At 50.3% G+C, this 18,270-nt stretch overlaps 7 protein-coding genes across 9 annotated transcripts; 4 read left to right on the forward strand and 3 right to left on the reverse strand.

Moving 5' to 3' along the window:
* Positions 1-625: 625 nt before the first annotated feature.
* On the forward strand, positions 626-2,182 carry AAFC00_003029 (uncharacterized protein; the record flags this gene model as incomplete). The annotated part of the gene is made up of 1 exon (XM_069342439.1): positions 626-2,182. The coding sequence occupies one exon, from the start codon at positions 626-628 to the stop codon at positions 2,180-2,182; it is 1,557 nt and encodes a 518-aa protein (XP_069198939.1).
* Positions 2,183-3,377: 1,195 nt separating this feature from the next.
* AAFC00_003030 (uncharacterized protein) lies at positions 3,378-4,657 on the reverse strand (the record flags this gene model as incomplete). The annotated part of the gene is made up of 2 exons (XM_069342440.1): positions 3,378-4,276; positions 4,336-4,657. The coding sequence occupies 2 exons, from the start codon at positions 4,655-4,657 to the stop codon at positions 3,378-3,380; spliced, it is 1,221 nt and encodes a 406-aa protein (XP_069198940.1).
* A 2,319-nt stretch (positions 4,658-6,976) lies between these two features.
* On the reverse strand, positions 6,977-9,116 carry AAFC00_003031 (uncharacterized protein; the record flags this gene model as incomplete). 2 transcript variants are annotated; one of them, XM_069342441.1, is made up of 7 exons in its annotated part: positions 6,977-7,049; positions 7,128-7,428; positions 7,485-7,834; positions 7,889-8,109; positions 8,158-8,569; positions 8,625-8,707; positions 8,763-9,116. In XM_069342441.1, 7 exons carry the CDS (start codon positions 9,114-9,116, stop codon positions 6,977-6,979), a joined length of 1,794 nt encoding a protein of 597 aa, XP_069198941.1. The 2 variants fall into 2 exon arrangements, with proteins under 2 accessions (XP_069198941.1, XP_069198942.1); XM_069348054.1 differs by lacking the exons at positions 6,977-7,049; positions 7,128-7,428 and having other exon boundaries at positions 7,441-7,834.
* Positions 9,117-10,036: 920 nt separating this feature from the next.
* On the forward strand, positions 10,037-11,312 carry AAFC00_003032 (uncharacterized protein; the record flags this gene model as incomplete). The annotated part of the gene is made up of 4 exons (XM_069342442.1): positions 10,037-10,064; positions 10,117-10,241; positions 10,298-10,743; positions 10,796-11,312. The coding sequence occupies 4 exons, from the start codon at positions 10,037-10,039 to the stop codon at positions 11,310-11,312; spliced, it is 1,116 nt and encodes a 371-aa protein (XP_069198943.1).
* A 753-nt stretch (positions 11,313-12,065) lies between these two features.
* On the forward strand, positions 12,066-13,930 carry AAFC00_003033 (uncharacterized protein; the record flags this gene model as incomplete). Its single annotated transcript, XM_069342443.1, has 3 exons — positions 12,066-12,243; positions 12,311-13,768; positions 13,824-13,930. 3 exons carry the CDS (start codon positions 12,066-12,068, stop codon positions 13,928-13,930), a joined length of 1,743 nt encoding a protein of 580 aa, XP_069198944.1.
* Positions 13,931-14,674: 744 nt separating this feature from the next.
* On the forward strand, positions 14,675-15,575 carry AAFC00_003034 (uncharacterized protein; the record flags this gene model as incomplete). 2 transcript variants are annotated; one of them, XM_069342444.1, is made up of 2 exons in its annotated part: positions 14,675-15,013; positions 15,069-15,575. In XM_069342444.1, the coding sequence occupies 2 exons, from the start codon at positions 14,675-14,677 to the stop codon at positions 15,573-15,575; spliced, it is 846 nt and encodes a 281-aa protein (XP_069198945.1). The 2 variants fall into 2 exon arrangements, with proteins under 2 accessions (XP_069198945.1, XP_069198946.1); XM_069342445.1 differs by having other exon boundaries at positions 14,732-15,013.
* Positions 15,576-16,065: 490 nt separating this feature from the next.
* Positions 16,066-17,671, reverse strand: AAFC00_003035 (uncharacterized protein; the record flags this gene model as incomplete). Its single annotated transcript, XM_069342447.1, has 2 exons — positions 16,066-17,077; positions 17,133-17,671. 2 exons carry the CDS (start codon positions 17,669-17,671, stop codon positions 16,066-16,068), a joined length of 1,551 nt encoding a protein of 516 aa, XP_069198947.1.
* Positions 17,672-18,270: the final 599 nt, after the last annotated feature.

The raw sequence follows: 18,270 nt of genomic DNA on the forward strand, positions 1-18,270 counted from the left end.
TGAAAGTGCTACTATACAGGACATGACAGCGAATGAACGAAAGAGACGAGAGCGAGAAAAAGGATCCAGCACAATGGCTCGGGGACAAAAAGTAAGATAGGGTGTGAGCTGAGATGGCAGCGACGTGTGTGGATGTCTACAGTAGTACCTGATGTCGGGGGCGGCTTCTTTCCGGTAAGGGCTCAGCTTCCTTTCTCCATGAAAACCGTCAGCATCTCCGAGCATAGAGGGATGATCAAGCGATATACCTGATCAAATATGCAATTTATGTACAAGCCTCCGAGCCGTTCTGACTCTAAATCACATTTCGTAATGATACCGGAACACTAATCTTCTTAAAAACACCTGTTGCGCTACAGCAGCGAGAGTCCATTGTACAGTAATATTGCAGTGCAGCAGTAACATGTCTCGGATAGGGCTTTGGATCGTCCCGCAAGCGTCCGTCCCCGTCTCCACGGGTCGTAGGGCTGCGGTGCTGTGATGTAGTGCTGCCGTTGGTGTTTCTGGCTACCTATACGTTTTGTCTCACTTGACCAGTCCCATCATTCAGATCATCGACATTACTCTTGCATCTCGTTGTCCTTTTCCTTTGCTGCTCGACCCAGGCTCTTGTGACTTCTTCACCATGGCGACGCCATCGGTAGACATTGCAACCCTGTCACAACAACAGCAGGAGGCACTGCAACAATTCACCGCCGTGACGGATCAAGAGGTCGCCAGTGCCATCACTCTCTTAGACAAATGCCAGTGGAATGTGCAGATTGCCATCACACGTTTCTTCGATGGCGATGCAGACACGGTCGACCCTGTCGCTGAAGCAGCGCGTGCCCCACCGCCGCAGAACTCGAGGCGGACAGAGACGTTGATGGACAGCATTCCCTTGTCGACCTTTCCCACCCATAGACCTGGAGTCCAGCCTGCCCCGCGTGTGGTTGCGACACCGGAGAGTCAGAGGGTCCAGCCTGCACCGCTGCTCTTCTCACTTCTGTTTCTGCCCTTCAACATCACATACAACATCTTCAGCCGTGTCTTTGGCACCGTCGGCTACTTTTTCCCTATAATACCCCGTCTCCTACACCGACTATTCCCACGCCAATTGTCCCCATCTCGGAATACGGGAAGGCGACCGCTCAATCCTCGAGACACGGCATCACGCTTCATCGCCGAATGCAACGAGCAGTACGGAGCCAATCGAGAGACGATACCCTTTGTCGAAAGCGGATATGCGCAGGCGTTTGATGCAGCCAAACGGGATCTCAAATACTTACTGGTCATTTTGGTCTCGCCAGAGCACGATGACACCTCTCCCTTCTTCGGGGAAACACTGTTGGCGCCCGAGGTCACCAGCTTCTTCCGCAGTCACAAGGACGACATGATCATCTGGGGCGGAAGCGTACAGGACTCAGAAGCATATCAAGTAGCCAACAACTTCAACGTCACAAAATTCCCCTTCACAGGCCTCATCACTCACACACCCGCGTCGCCAACGTCAATGGCTTTTGCCGCACGGATTGCTGGCACAGAGAGCCCCGCAGCATTAATCAGCAAGCTCCAAGAAGGCATGCAACAACGAAGCGAAGAGCTCGAGAGACTGCGCCGACAGAGGCGGGAGCAAGAGGCGACGAGGTCGATGCGAGACGAGCAGAACAGCGCATACGAGAGGTCATTGGCACAAGACCGCGAACGAGCGAGACAGAGAAGGGAGGCCGAAGCCGCCAGAGAGCAAGCAGAGCGGGAAGCGAGAGAAAAAGCCGAAGCAGCAGCACAAAAGGCACGAAACGTCGCCGCCTGGAGATCGTGGAGAGCACAGTCCATCGCTGAAGAGCCCGCGGCAGACACCAAGGACGTGGTGCGCATCAGTCTGCGCATGCCCTCTGGCGACCGAGTGGTGCGAAGATTCGCCCCCGATGCACAACTAGAAGAGCTGTATGCCGTAGTCGAGTGTTTCAACATACTCCAAAACGAAGCACCAAGCTCAGAGAAAGCAGCAGAAGCACCCGCCGGCTACGAACACGAGTACGAGTTCCAGCTGGTCTCGCCCATGCCGAGGGAAGTGTACGATCTGGAGAAAGGCGGCAGTATCGGTAGCCGCATCGGGCGAAGTGGGAACCTGATTGTGGAGAGGCTTGTAGACGACGATGATGACGAGGATGGAGAAGGCGGCGAGGAAGCTACTGCATAGATTCACATACCGGACAGAAAGACAGAGCGCAAGCCTGGGATCTTGTTATCGATATATATATATACCGTACCTTATTTTGTGAAGATATTACCTTTGCGTATCTCCTCTAGCCGCCGTGGACACGTGCATTCACTAACCTTAAGGTCTGGTAGTAACCTTACACGGTGGATAAGGTATATAAGTGTTTTGGAAGGTAGGTAAAGTATGGTAAGGTAGGTACCTTACCTAACTACATCTCCGCAATGTGGGGAACAGAAGCTCGGACATACAAATAGTAGAAGTCAGTCACTCCCTACAGGTTACTGTACCTTACCTCAACCTCTAGGTACCTGACCTAATTACCACCTTACCTTACCTTACCCTATGTACAACGCGAGCTTCCGAGACACCGATATCCCGAGCTACCGAGCCCCCCCATAACTACTTTATACCTCACAGCTTAGATACTGTAGCTCTCAACAAAAAACGGCTATCCTATGCTCGGTTTGACAACGATGGTAACAAACGAGTATGTATGACGAAGATGAGTGGAAGTCAAGTTCTGGTCCACGTGCGGCTATTAGCAAAGGGGATATATTACGCACGGGACGTCTCATGAACGAGTGCCAAAGTAAAATAGATAGCGAAGAATTGGAACAGCTTCTTTTAAAAAGCTCCTGTTACGTTCTATAAGTGAGGTAAAGAGAGACTACAAACATGATCCGCGCGTGACACTCGAAAAACGAGTTGCCAGGGCGATCGAGAGGATGGGAAGCAGGTGTTGTTGTTCGGACATGCTCTTATGGCCATGTCGATAGATTGAATACTTGGTAACTGAGAAAAGGTCAAGGCCACTACGGCATGCAAAAGAGCAAAAGATGATACACCGATCCGAACTTTGATTTTTTGTGGGAAGAGAACAAAAAAAGAGAAAATGTGATGGAGAAGTTGTGCCATCGTAGCGGCCAAAGGTCCCCCAGAAATGAAGATGCAAAAGAAACAAATGCCTTTGAAAGGCGCCAACTACATGTCTCATTTTCCCCTGGAAGACAGTGGACAGAAAGAAATGTCCATTTTTCCATGCGTCTTTTCATTCTCAACCTCTTCACCGTCGCCAGGACGCCAGCGCTTTTTGACGGGGACCTTTTTTCTTTTTCGGGTTTTTGTGATTCTTCCTCTTTCTTCCTCCTGTAAGCCAGAAATGCAGGATATTTTTCTATCGGCTGACCTTCCTTGCGTTGGCTATTCTCGACTCGTATGCCTTCCATGCTCTTTGCCTGTATTCCTCTGCGGCAGCGAGCTTGTCGGCGGCGCCATAGATTCCTCGTCCGACGATGATGACGTCTGTGCCGGTCTCAATGACTTTTTCCGGGGTGTTGTACTGCTGGCCGAGGCCGTCTCCCGTAGAACCGATCTGCACCCCGGGAGTCATGGTGACAAAGTTGTCCTCGGGAAGCTCGTTCAACGAACGTTGTGAGATGAAGCCCATGACAAACTCAGGGAATTTCCTCGCCTCAACGACGCATTGTTCCGTATATGAGCCGGTCATGAGGTTGCCAGCACTGCTCATCTCGGCAAGAAGCAATAGCGAGCGAAGCAGAGGTGGTTGGCCTAGGCGAGCAAAGGCTGCCGATTGGTTAGGCTCCTCGTGGCGACTAAGCACTGGCGAGCTGGGACAGCTGGTGTATGTTTGGGTGCTGGTCGGTTGCGGGCTGATGCTTTCCGTCTTGGTGCTGATGGTCGTGGATACAGAGACAACGCTGGGCTTGCGAGCATTGCGGTCGTCAAAGGTGCCGAATTCGTGGTAATCGTCCGGCTCTTCTTCGTCCTCTTCTGTAAAAGTACCCTCGCACCCTTCCTCGTCCACATCGTCGTCATCTTCGTATCTGCCTCCACGAGGAGAACGCGAGCCCTGATCGCTATCGTCGTTGTACGATACTGCAGGCGAGGCCGAGATGGATGTGGTGACTTGAGTGTTCAGAGCGTGCACGGCTCCGCTGGCTGCCTCGGACAGGGCACGAATGATGGCTGGTCCAGGGAAGATGTGCGCATTGACAATGTTCGCCCAGCGAATAATTTGTAGTGGGCCAGCAGTGAACTGCTTTTGTACGGTGCCTGCTTACTTATTAATCATGGTTTCAATTGGGGAAGCTTGATAGAAGAGGCAGACGCACTTCCGATGTCGCCAAATTTCCTGTCCTCGAAAACAAGGAATTTTTTCCTGCTGGCTACCTCTTTCAAGCCTTCAATGGTGCGTGGTCCAAAGTCATTGATGATGTCGGCGTGAGTCTTGAGAAGACATATCGAGTCACCGACATCTTCGGCAAGCTGCAGTAGCTCGCGTGTCGTGTTGACATCAGCCGAGACGCAGAGGTTGGTCTTCTTTATCTCGATCAGTCGTAGGAGGTAGGCTGCCACGGGAGAAGTGTTGGGGAGCGAAGCGCGATCAAAGTACGACTGTGAGTACGTTGCGTGTTGTCTGGTAGTCGAAGACATGGTCGAAATTGGGGACGGGCGCGCCAGAGAATAATTTCAATTCCGAGTTTCCAAAAAGTCTATCTTAGCCAAAGATGGTTTGGTGGACGAGTAGCAATAAGTTACACAAAATGTGCTGCTTGCTATAAGGCTCTGAGAATTGTGGAAGCTTTGGGGTAAGAAAAGGAGGGCCCCAGACAGCAGCGGCGTTGATGGCGTTGGTTCAACGTTAAGAAGTAGCAAATAAGCCGGGCAGCCGAAAACACAGATTGACGAATAGGTGAGGTGGGGGGGCGAAGCTACAGGTACTGTACTAGTAGTATGGTGGTTGATAGCAAGAGTGGAAGTACAGTAGTTGAGCAGTACTTGCTTGTCGTTGGTAGCACAAGTAGCAGGAGGTAGTCAAAGTATAATTTAGGGCAGTACTTGTATGTTGTGAGAACGAAAGCAAGAAGAAGCGAGAAGTATTTTTTCCCCCAAGATATGGTGGTCGAATTACAATATCCTCACCAGGAGCCAAGGTCAAGGGCTGCCTCTGTTATCAGGCGTGATAAGGCAAGGTACAGAGTGGGCGGCCTGCCGGCTGTTGATTGGATCTGCAGGGAGTGAATCACCGAGATTTTGAAGCAAATCACTAGTCAAATAATGTAACGACAGCCAGGAGCAAAGAGGGAGAATAAAAGTGTCAAAGGGGATGTTGTTATATTGCCCGTGACTTTTCCAGTATGAGTTGCCTAGCTTCCGCCGTTCACGCCAGAGAGGAGGAAGCGCCAAGTAATCCACTATTAGCAGCAGTGGTGGGGGGCCTGGGTCAGCAAACGGTACAAGTACAGGCAAACCAACAATGTTGGTTTCACTTTCGGTTCCAATGGTGATCCGATTGCAGGGCTTTGTCCTCTTCGTCCGGACTGACTTGGTCCAGTAGGCACAGTTCCGACGGCAGGCAGTGCTTGATATTAGTGCTTAGAGTAGTGCTTCTTGGTGGCTTAGGTAGGCTAAGGTACCTTTTTAGGGAATTGTAGAGGAGATTGTAAGGAGGCGGATCCGTCGTCTGTATAAGTATTGCTTGAGCCCACGAATAATGCATTTTCGCGCTCCGCCTTGCCTCTATTCGTATCGTACCTTATGTGACTGCGGTTGGTCATTGCGAGTGCGGCGCGCCGGACGCCCGTCTCCCTTGACGTTTCCTTGCCTCTGCCTTACCTCCCGCCATCGGCAGCATCTCCGCTTGCTTGTTCTACAGTAGCTCCAGATTATTGTTTGTTACATGTCTTGCTTTGTGACGCGACCACGTCGTACAGACAGATATACAGTAAATTACCCTGTATACAACAGCGTCCCGCATCCCTTCCCTGGCTACTTGTCCTGCAGCTAGCCGGTGAGCTGAATGCACTTGCGCATCAATGCAAATCTGCGCCTCGCCTGCTTTCCAGTGCTGTTCACGACCGCTTTTGGCGGCCGCGTAAGTGGGTCTGACAACTGGTCGATAGTGACTCTGCTTGACGACCAGGACTCGCTGGACTCACTGCCTCATGATGAGAAGGGGGAGCCACAATCTTTACCAATCCTTGTTTGATGTAAGCGGTCGAGTGCTACATATCACTATCTCTTTATCGAACGGCTTCAACGGATCAATTGCGCGGAGTATGCCGTGCGAGCAGCTACTTGTATGAGCAAGAACTAGGAGTTCACGCCATTCACCTGCGCGTAATCTTCTTGCCGAGGCTTCACCTTAGTTCTTCGACCTGTGATTTGCTCGAGGCGGCATCTCTATACTACAGTACAGTACCGAACTTGTACCTTGACTCTTAATTGTTTGACGATCTGCGACTGTGGAGTCGCCTTCCTATTCGGTGCGACAGAAATCGTGATGTTGCATAGGCCCGTTGAACAGTCCCGGTAGACCTATGACCGCGTCTCCTTGCCTCTCTGCCTGTCCGATAACATCCGTGTCACGATACTGCATACAAGCATATGCATCTCCTTCCTGTTACAACCACAATTTAATATATGGTCATGCGTGTGAAGCAAGATAACATTCGCCTGCTGTTCAATCGGATGTCCGCAGGCACTGCCGCGAAGACCGACAAGATCTTTCATGGGAAGCTTCGACATAAAATCATCATCCATAATCTGCTGCTGTTGCAGGGCAAACTGAAACTAATGTCGTGACCCAGGCCGTTGGGTCGACACAATCGGTCGCCTGTTCGGCCGCTTTCACTATTGAAACGCGATACGTAAGAAACACCACAACATAGCTGGCAGCACACCGCTCCGGACTCCTGCTGCTATGAATCAATGACGATCGTCCTCGTCTTTTTCTCAAGGTCTCATTACTTCTCAAATGTTGATCTCCCCAACTTTTTGCTCGATAGCAGCCTCGGTGGCAGGGTTGAGAGGCGCAGAGCCATACCTAGTAGAGACATATCAGTGCCAAGCTCAAAGGGTTGGGTATAACATGTGGGCAAAGATCATGTACGGATGCACTTACCAGGCAATGGCGGCGAGACCAAGGAATGCTGCAATGCAGCTGAAGACCAAGGCGACGATGCCCTTAGCTTCGAAGCCGGCAGGCAGTCGTGGGACCGCCCTGTTTTCCCCCGTCAGATCGAGGAAGTCCTTCGTGTTACCCGCGGCGTTGCCTGCGGTGGGCACGCCAAGGGTTTTGCAGTTGTCGAGGTGGTCCTGAGGTAAGCTCAGCGACTTCTGGAGCTCGAGTGGAGCTTCAATCATGGTTGCGACGAGGCCGCTGTCCATGTGCCATTCGATGTGACAGTGAAATAGCCAGACTCGTGCTGATGCTGTTAGTGACATGCTTTGTTGGTCAAGGGATCTAGCATAGACTTATCTGGGTTGTCAGCCTTGAAGCGGACCACGAAGTTGCCATTGGGCCTGACCATGAGCGTATCTCTACGCATTGGGACGGCAGGGAAAGCAGAGTGGTTGTTGATATCGTAGTGACCAGCATCGTCCTCACTACGCGTGATCACCTGGAAGTTGTGTCCATGCAAATGGAAAGGATGTTTACCAGGATCATCGTTATTGAGGACAATCTCGACAATCTCATCTTTGTCCAGCACGAAGGCGTTGGTATCAGTACCATAGATCGCTGCATCAGTAGCATTCGATCCAGTGGTCAAGACCGAATACAGAGTAGGCACCTTCGGAGAGACATATGTGATGTCGTTGAAGAAAGCACTGCGACGCGTCAACATCATAAAAAATTTGTAGGATGCACGATCTCAGACTTACTAGTTGGCACCATCGCCAAGGTTGTCCATGGTAAGATCAAGTGTGATAGTGTAATCTGCTTGCTCATAAAGCTCTTCACCATCGACAGGAACAAGATTGAAGTCGTCGTAAGGATCGAACTCATCAATCACGACTGGTTCAGGAAGCGGCGCTGCCTTGTCGTACACGAGCCAACCAGTGACATTGTAGTTCAGAGTCGTCGGAAGGCTGTCGAAGAGATCCTGACATTGTCAGCACTTGCAATCGTAACATCGTCGGGACATACATACAGTGTCCATGCTACCAACCATAGCATAATTGGTATCGGTTTCATTCTTGGTCGTCACTAAGACACTGGCTCTCTGCGCACTGGTCAAGTAGATCATATCCGCCTCTGCGGCCTCGGTGAAAACGCCATCGACCTCGATGACCTGCATGGTATGCCCTTCGATCCAGAAGTACTGTCCAGCGAAAGCTCCGACGTTAACCAGACGGAGCATGTACGTCTTGCCCGGCTCCACACCGAGGGTGAAGTTCTGGGTATCATTCATCAGCGCAGCGTTGGGAACAGGCTCAGCACCGGTAGGGTTTGCAACACTAATGAATTGCTTCATCAACTCTGGCATTTGATCGTTGTACCAGTCGCTGAGTGTGATGACAAGCTCTTCATCATACTTGCCAACATACGGATCTTCGGGATCACTGAATTTGCTTTTAGCTCACAGGCGACACATGTCATGCTAGCGGAAAGACACACCTGATGATAAGAGCCTGGCGTAGACCGTCAGGATATTGGCTCCTAGTATGGCTGTGATACCAGTATGTGCCAGACTGATCCGCCTGTTGAATGTCAATATAACAGTCCCTATAAAATAGACATTTGAGCAGACCGTACCGTGAAATCGTAAGTGAAAGTAGAGTTGGGCGCGATGCCACACTGGGTCACACCTTGGGGACCGTCCATATCATTGGTTCCATTCTGGAAAAATCCATGCCAATGTATGCTCGTTGATTGATTGCCAAGTTGGTTGTGCACATTCGCGATGATACGGTCACCCTTGGTGAAGTTGAGCATTGGAAGCGGCCATTGGCCATTGATGCCAATCACTGGCCTTTCTTCTTGGCCACTGGGATTTGCAGTGACCCATGTGATGTTCCAGTCATACGTGACGGTAGCAGCATTTGCTAGAAGGGTATTACAAGACAAGGTCAGAAAGGCCACCAAAAAATTGGACAATGAGAGAGCCATGATTGCTACACACAGTCGTTGCGAGTCGGGTTCCTACAAAAGTCGAGTGATCGTAAATGAGGGAGTGATACGATTGATAAGATTGAGTGATTGTGAAAATCAGATCCGTCCTTGCGACCACGGCAATGCTGTCGAGTCGTGAGAAAACGCCACCGTGAGACGGTAAAGTCTAATCAAGCCACCGCGAAATCGGGTGTAGGGCGGGTCGTATGATCTTATCAATTATCATGCTTTGGAAGGTCTTTCCTTTTTGCAGCGCGCGCTTGTGTATCGTACCACATGCACGGTATACAGCGGTTGAGGGCTGCGATTATCTTAGATGTAGACAACAATCGAGGATCTTCACACGTTCATTGGTGCAAGCTTCGCCTAGAACCGCCGAAAGCTTGAGTCTTTTTCATCTGATAAGCCCCGCGTGAGAGGGTACTCGCTACGGCTAGCTGCATACGGTCTAGATCAGTATGCTCCGGTCTTCGTGTTCGCGCATCTAACGTTGTCATGAAACAACTATTTGCAATGGGAACTGGTAAGCTATCGGGGTGTTGGGAGGAGATCACTGTTGACTTTGTTAGTATAACTCTATAAAAGTTTTCCTCATGTGAATCCTCACAAATCCTCACATTTTTAAACGTCTAAACAGGGTCTTCGTGTCAAAGCTCCCTGATGCTAGGGAGGTGTGGATCTAGCCAGCGCTAGCAGACCAATACCGTTGTTTTAAAGCCGAAGATCGGCAGACCAACAGCTGTAGCCCGCTTGTTCGCTATTATCAGATCTTTTCCGCTTCGCTCCTCGTTGCTCACCTCGACTTTTATCATATCTGATCATCCTTGCCTCAGCTAGTTTACTTTTCGATTTATTCGTTCAGTGAATAGTCATTGACAGGGTAGCCTCAATCGTTATAATTCCCTCGGGCAATCAATATGACTGTGAACGTTTTTGCCGTCCCTGGTACGCAAGCTGCGTTGTCTTTCCTCGTAAACATGGACCTAACTCCCTACAGTTTTCTTCATTTGCTTCAGGGAATGTCTTGAGACCAGCATCATCGTCTCGGTCCTTTTGGCATTCCTCAAGCAAACACTTGGTCCTGAGAGGGATCCCGTGGTTTATAAGAAACTCGTGAAGCAGGTAAGAACAGAGTATGCCAGAGATGTAATACCCATTTATGCTGATTTCCTTGATAGGTATGGTGTGGTGTCGGACTTGGTTTGTTCATCTGTCTCGCAATTGGCGGTGGCATGATAGGAGCTTTCTATGGCTTCGGTAAGGACCATTTTGCTGCGACTGAGGACATCTGGGAGGGCAGCTTTGGCCTCGTAGCCACTCTCATCATTTCCGTGATGGGCGCAGCTCTCCTTCGAGTCTCCAAGCTGCAAGACAAGTGGCGTGTGAAGCTTGCCAGAGCATTGGAGGCCAAGACCTCGAACACTGGCACCGCTACTACGAAGCTGAAGCGTTGGGGTGAGAAATACGCCATGTTCCTCTTGCCATTCATCACTGTTCTTCGTGAGGGCCTTGAGGCCGTCATCTTCATTGGAGGCGTGAGTCTTGGTTTGCCTGCTACCGCGTTTCCCCTTGCTGTCATCTGCGGCCTTGGTGCTGGCTGTCTGGTCGGGTATTTGATCTACCGGTAAGTGGAACCAAGTCCGGTCACCATGGACAAGTATACTCATGCATTACAGTGGAGGCAACCAAGCATCACTGCAGATGTTCCTCATCGTCTCGACATGTTTCCTGTATCTTGTCGCTGCAGGTCTGTTCTCCAAGGCCGTGTGGTATTTCGAAAACCATGCCTGGGGAAAGACCATCGGAGGTGATGCATCAGAGGTCGGTTCGGGTCCTGGATCCTACGATATTCGCAAGAGCGTCTGGCACGTTAACTGCTGTAACCCTGAACTCAATGGTGGCGGTGGCTGGGGCATCTTCAACGCCATCTTTGGATGGACCAATTCCGCAACATATGGCTCCGTTCTGTCATACAATCTTTACTGGCTTGTGGTGATCATTTCATTTGTCACAATGCGCTACAAAGAAAACACAGGTCACCTGCCATTCCTGAAGTCATCGACCAAGGCCAAGAGTAGCGATAGCCACGGTATTGAGAGCAGACAGGACAGCGACAACGTGGAGACGCTGTTCAGCAAGAAAGAGGGAAGCGACGCTGGAGCAGCCACAGCTGTTAGAGAAGTCCAAGGTTGAAGTGCGATGAAGTGATCAAAGGAGCGAAAGGAGGAGAGGTTCATGCTGGAACTTCTTCGTAACCATGAAACTCAGAGCCTTGACAAGGCGGCTAGCGGCTAGCAATCGCCACGAGAGCAGGGACTGACGATTGCGGGGAGAGAAGTGAAATCGGCGACTCACATCGCAGTAGTTTTATGATATAATCTGATGCTTACGAAACGCACATACTCACTTTGGTATTGACTTACAGTAGAAGGTTCGAAGACGACCCCGCCACATAGCTTTTCTGTAATTAGAAGCTATAATTGCATGTTTCCACAGGATTGCACATCGAAGTAAGGTACTGTCAGCCAAGGCTTGGCCATGTGTCTGAGATGCTTGGTTCTAGAGGTGATGCGCTAGTCCATATCGCGTCGATTGCTACTATACGGGAATTACGGTCCTAAATCCGAAAGAATGTCTGACTGAAATTTGGAATCTTGGCAGAGTCATTTCGTCCCAAGCCGTCCTAGTCATGACTCTAAAGCAGCTGGAGATGCCTGAGGTACTGTAAAGTAAATACTTCTATACCACCATAGATGACTTTACACATCTGCCGGGACGTAGGTGGTGCATCTTGACCAATAAACAGCATATCCTTCTAAGTGCTCTCTGGTTCTGGTTGCTTCACCAACACATCTGCGCTCATCCATCTCCACCCTCCCCGGCATTGTTTCTCAATTTTGATCTTATACTGCGCCGAATCTATATATTCTCTTCACGGCTGCGAATATGCCACATGCAGCTTTGCCTTATGCAGGCTTCCAGGCCTTCATTCTCTGCGGTCCCGGTCTGTCTCTCAACACATTTACCTCGAATCCGAAGGAATTTCCAAAGGCCCTGATCCCAATCGCAAATCGACCTATGGTATGGTATCCTCTAGATTGGTGCTACCGTATGGGCGTGACAGGTGCGTAGGCGTGCTTGGGTGATTCTAGTTTGACTAAACCATCTGACCATTTGGTCGTGTCTGGCAGACATTACATTGATCACTCCCGCCGAGAGTGCAGCACCGCTAGAGACGGCTCTGGCCCAGAACCCGCACCTCACAGGCCTACCCGCACCACGCCCTGAAGTACTCGCTCCTAAAAGTCTTACTCAAACCACTGGAACTGGCGAGATCTTCCGACTGCCTGAAATCCAAAAGGCCATCACCTCGGACTTTGTGGTCCTACCTTGCGATCTGATTTGCGAGCTCGATGGCGCTGCCTTGCTGCAGTCATGGATGATATTGGAGGGCGGTCTTGGTGGCGCAACCGGTGGCATAGTCGACGGTATGGCTGTGAATCCATCTTCGGGCGGCGAAAAGAGTGGCCGCAGAGGCGGACTGGGCGTGTGGTATCCGACCAAAGGCCTTGAAGGAGTGAGCACAAAAGGCGAAGAGACCGACTTCATCGCCACCACACCGTTGCCACCTTCTGCTGTGCCACCACCTGAAGGTTCCTTGCGCCCAGATGTGGAGAAGTTGGTTCTAAGTATCCCTACAAGTACTATGAAGGACATCACGGAGGAACAGAAGAGTTTTCCCGTAAGGCATGGATTACTAAAAAGACACGGCAGAATTAAGATGAAGACGAGTCACAGAGACGCACACATCTACTTCTTCCCCTATTGGATCAAGGAGATGATGAAGAAGAACGAGACCTTTGATTCTGTGGCAGAAGATGTGCTTGGTTGGTGGGCGAAAGCTGGTTGGCAAGACGGTCTTGCAGACAAGTTGGGACTACGAGACGTTCTGGAGGATGGGCATGCAACTCCAGATGCAGAAGACATGATGATGGCAAGCAGCATGAATTTTGGGGAGGAAGAAGTCGATCTGGCTAGCATGAGCAGCACTTCCGTGCGACGCAAGTCTGCCAGCACTTCTATGCAAAACCTGGACGCATTTGCTTCAAGAGTTCCAGAGTCGGCCAGACTGGAGGCAGAAACTGCATTGACTGTTCCTCCAATTTTGGCATACGTGCAACCAGCACAATCAGAAACACAACCACAATCTCTCATCCGTCGTGTCGATACGTCAGCTCTATTACTGGCTATATCTTTGAGATTGGCAAAGTTGCCTTCCATCAATGAGGCATCTTCGACGGGGGCATCACCTTCTGCCTTCGCACACCAGGCCAAAGTTGCTCATCCAGATATGATCGAGAAGCAATCACGAGTGACTGAGACAGACAGCTTGGTGGCAGAGAATGTCACCATACAGAGCAGAGTCAACATCAAGGAGTGTGTCATCGGCGTGGGTTGTACAATCGGCAGCGGCTCTCGCTTGACCAGATGTCTTTTGATGGAAGGCGCAGTTGTTGGCGAAAATGTTACATTGACCGGTTGTATATTGGGAAGGAGGTGCAAAGTGGAGGGTAGTGGTTCTAAGGATGATGATAAAACGCGGCTGACCGACTGCGAAGTCCAAGGTGGCTTCGTTGTTGAATGGGGCAGTAAGTACCAGACCTTTGACTTGCAACCACCACTGATATGCTGACACAATTACAGCTGAGGCGAAGAACGAAAAGTTTATGGTTTTCGAGGGCCTTAGTGACGACGAAGGCGGTATGGATATGGGAACGGATGAAGATGATGCCGGATTCGATGACGCTTAAGCATTTACAATACAATAGAATGGCAGTCATTCGGTTTGTAGTTACCAATGCCTACTGCGGTTCGGAGTTATGTTGCTTATCCATATGATTGATAACATGATCACGACACATAAGGCATCCAGCATTACTGCGCAAACGAGCCAGACAGGCGGCACGAGGCAGGCGGAGTTTTGGGGCTTCGCACCTCTAAGCCCCCCACCGTTGAAAGCCTTGCCAGCCTCGCAGACGACCGCAACAACTTCAACGCTCAATTCCACATTCTCCTTCTGACAAAGTAGGTACTTCCGAGATATTGCGGAAATTGTGGTGTCATGTCGCCAGGTGTGGATCAAGCGCCTATGAAAATACAAGACAAGGTCTCAGGTATTGCATTTGTAAGGGGTAACAACTCCAGCAATGCCACTACGAGCATATATAAATGCTGTCGCAAGGTCAGCGAAGAAGTCTAAGTCAAACTCTCAAAACTATCACGCTACCAGCACCAGCCAATCACTCTAACGATCTTACTTCAGTGTCATAGCAAAAAAGTCAAGAGTGAACCGACCGTCCACAATGTCTCTAAGATTGGGCTGCGCTGTCACACCTCCTTCCCTGTTAAAAGACCCAGTTGTGCCCAAGCAAGATTGGTTGTCAACCATGAGATTTGCCTTGACCGGAGGACAATCACGACGGCCTTCAAAACCGCAACATCATTCTTTACAGCTGCATCAGAACTACGGGCACACTTCCCAAAGCAATCACATTATGGGTCATAAAGCTTCGAAACACATTTCTCGTACATCTTCCTACAGGGACCGCATTATGACTACGGGCATCCCGACCATACAAATCAAGTCGGCTGGAGCAGATGTGCCACCACCAGTCTACACCGCAACTATAACTCCTGATTCCGCAGTGGTCTCATCTACTGATATTCCTGCTGACGATCCATATGATTTTTTAACCACTTTCGATACAGTCTTTTTGATTGATGACTCGGGCTCCATGGCTGGCAGATATTGGCGCGAGACCAAAGACGCCCTCGAAACAATAATCCCTGTGTGTGTCCAGCATGACGCTGATGGTATTGATATATATTTTCTGGTGAGTGCATTCCCTATATGACCAAAGTTCAATGATCTGATCGATGCTCTTCCAGAATGCCAAAGACTCACCATATCACCGGAATGTACATTCATCGGCTACCGTTCGGGAGATTTTTTCATCAGTCAAACCGCGAGGTTCAACTCCCACTGGACAGCGTCTGGATTCGATCTTGAGACCGTACCTGGAGAAATGTGCTCGGAACATCAATGCGGTCAAGCCAATGAACATAATCGTCGTCACCGATGGCGTGCCTACCGATGATGTGGAGAGTGCTCTCGTATCAGCTGCGAAGAAACTGGACAAACTCGATGCGCCGCCTTGGCAGGTCGGAGTGCAGTTCTTCCAAGTCGGTAGAGACGAAAATGCAAGAGCTCATCTCAAGCAGCTAGACGATGAGTTGTCAGAAATTGCGGGTGGCGAAATTCGGGACATGGTAGACACCGTACCCTTCCGTTCCGCCGAGGGAGCTACACTCAGCGCCGACGGAATCCTCAAGGTTGTCCTCGGCGCGGTGAACAGAAGATTGGATCGTAGGAGAAGTACAGACTTACACCGGTGAACGAGCCTACAACCGCATTGGTCCAATTGATCTATTGGTACCCGGCCACCGAAGACTGCCAGAATGCCATGAGGTCTTCTGAATCCTGACACACCCCAACAAGCCCAGGACACTGTTTCCATGTGCTTATTACAACCACTACCATGGTATTTTCGCCTCCATCGGTGATGTAACCACCCAGATCAGTAAACCGACCCCAAGGCGCGATGATATGGCTCTAACACTGTCAAGGGCAATCATGCCAAGAGGGACAAAATGCTGAATAAAATGCGAGAAAGTCATTGTTCGAACATCCTCCAATGCTTGTTGAAGTATTGTTGAAGATCTGCCTGTCATCAGGTTCTGCCATGAAGTCAGGAGCCGGTCAAAGTGCAACCAAGAAGCCCATACAGAGCAATGAACCATGTAAGTCAAGATCAGAGGAATGAACCATGCAAGCCATGAGTAGAGAATTATGAATACTATCACTATTGTAACTTGTGGACTTGAACTATACCTGGCCACTTTCCATTATTGATTCGTCTCGAGCTGCTTTCTTGGCCCTCCTCTCTTTGAAAATGGACCCTCCACCCCAGATGACTGTGGGTACTACAGAAAATGCACTCACACATCCTAGCACAAGAGTGGTAGTGCCCCAGCCTGAATGGGCCTTTATCAAACCTGCCAAGAGGGGCCCTGCCATAGATCCAGCTGCAAAACTCATGTTGAAAAGTCCGTAGGCCTGAGCATATGCACCGCCCTTCCCAAAATAGCCAGGTGGTCTCTTTGCTGCCTTCGCCTCCACAGCATATGTGATTTCGGCCATGAGTGGTACAAGGATCATGTCCAGTGTCACGCCAATGAGTACCAGCAGCGCGCAAAGGAGTACTTTCTGTCGTATAGAGTCATGGTCGACCAGACGCAGCAGGATAAGTGGAGGTATTGCAAGTATGAACCCAGCAGTACCCAACCATCGAGTGCCATACTTGTCCGCTGCCCAACCGATGATCGGTGATGTGAAAGAAGGTATAGTAAGCGGCAAAAAAATCAAGCCAGCGCCGATTGAGTCCCAATGAAAGATTTCTCGGACGCGTAGCGGCAAGATGGAATCAAAGGATGTCAATAGGGATGCTTGTACCATACATCCAAACAAGGCTGCCCCGAGTCGGCGAGATGCAAGCAAGGTAACAACGGGCGGTAGCCGTGCAACCCAACCCTTTTCTTGCTCGGACGGCAGGGCTGTAACATGATTTTGCAGGTGTTGCTCTCCTGCTGTTCCAGGATATGCAGCTGATTGTTGTTTGGTTGGATCTTTCAGGTCAAACGTCGTGTCATTTCCCTGCATCTCAGGTTGCACAGCAGCACGCGCCACACTTTCTTTGTCGTCCGACTCGGTCTTCTCAGTAACGTCGTCTTGACTCTGCCACTTCGCTGCCACTCTCTTCTCTATTAGCGCAAAGCGTAGGACAATGTCCACACCTATAAGACCATAAGCCATGGCAAAAACATCATAATATCCGCCCCTTGAAACCAGCATTAGTTGAGATTCATCATTGTACAGCATATTAATTTCCTCACTTGTCAAACACCACACCTCCCAGCAAGGGCGCTGCGAGAATGCCCATGCTCATTGCTATGGCGACATAGCCCATGTACTCTCCCAGTTCGTTTGTGCCGACTGTGTCAGACAACAGAGCTAGACCAACCACCCATACCACCGCGGCACTAAAGCCTTGTAGTATTCGTCCAGCGACGTAAACACCAATACTACTACCAACAGTGAGGAGTACGGTGGATCCAGCGAGCATCACCAAGCCCACGAGGAGAGACATCTTCCGCGACGACGATCTGTCTGCATACCATCCACAGATGGGACTCGCCACCAGCAGGGCTGCGCCATACACGGCGAGGAGAATGGAGACCCAAGTCTGCACATCGTCGGGCGCGATGCCAGCCCTCGACGTCAATGCAAAGGGCAATACGGGGACTACTATTCCGTAGAGAAAGATATCGGTGAAGACGGCGGCGGCGACAGTGAAAACGATGAACCAGCGCGAGCTTCGAACCTCGAGGAACGCTGGAGGGGTTGTGTCCGATCCATTCAACCAGGTAAACATGCTTCTACGGACAGCTTGATGTGAAAAACGGAGAGTGATACAGTAACATCCTATGTCTACGATATGTTGCGAAGCTGCTCGCTTTTAACGAATAGTTCGAACTCTATCATTTTAGTGGTGTTGCCAGCGATATACTCCATGAGCGTCATCTTGTCCGCGTTGATCGAAGCTTCGGTGCCCGCGGGCTCCGCGGGAGGCGAGACGTCCTTCGGTACAGCTACAGTACAGCAGTAGGCAACTAGACACTGCCTACTATCATTTGATTGTATAACATCAGACGAAAGTGAGTGAGCTCATCGAAGGCTATAGAGTAAGGATCACCATCCAGTCAGTGAGTAACACCGATGGTTTTCGATGAGTTGCATGGCACTTCGTGTCGCTGTCTACCTGGCCGAGAAGGATGAAGTGTTGATCAAGTCGTATTTCCGCATTCACCGGAGGCCAACGATGTCACAAACTTTGACGAGGACGGTAAGACTGCTCGGAGCATATGACTCCATTGGAACTTCCACGACACCTTCGCTCGTCTCTCGACTCCTCTGCAGCTCGCTTATGGACCATCGAACGATGATGCTTCAAGGAATCTTCCGCGAACGTAT

Source organism: Neodothiora populina (assembly GCF_041146345.1).
Source record: "Neodothiora populina strain CPC 39397 chromosome Unknown canker_contig_15, whole genome shotgun sequence".
Taxonomy (NCBI): Eukaryota; Fungi; Ascomycota; class Dothideomycetes; order Dothideales; family Dothioraceae; genus Neodothiora; species Neodothiora populina.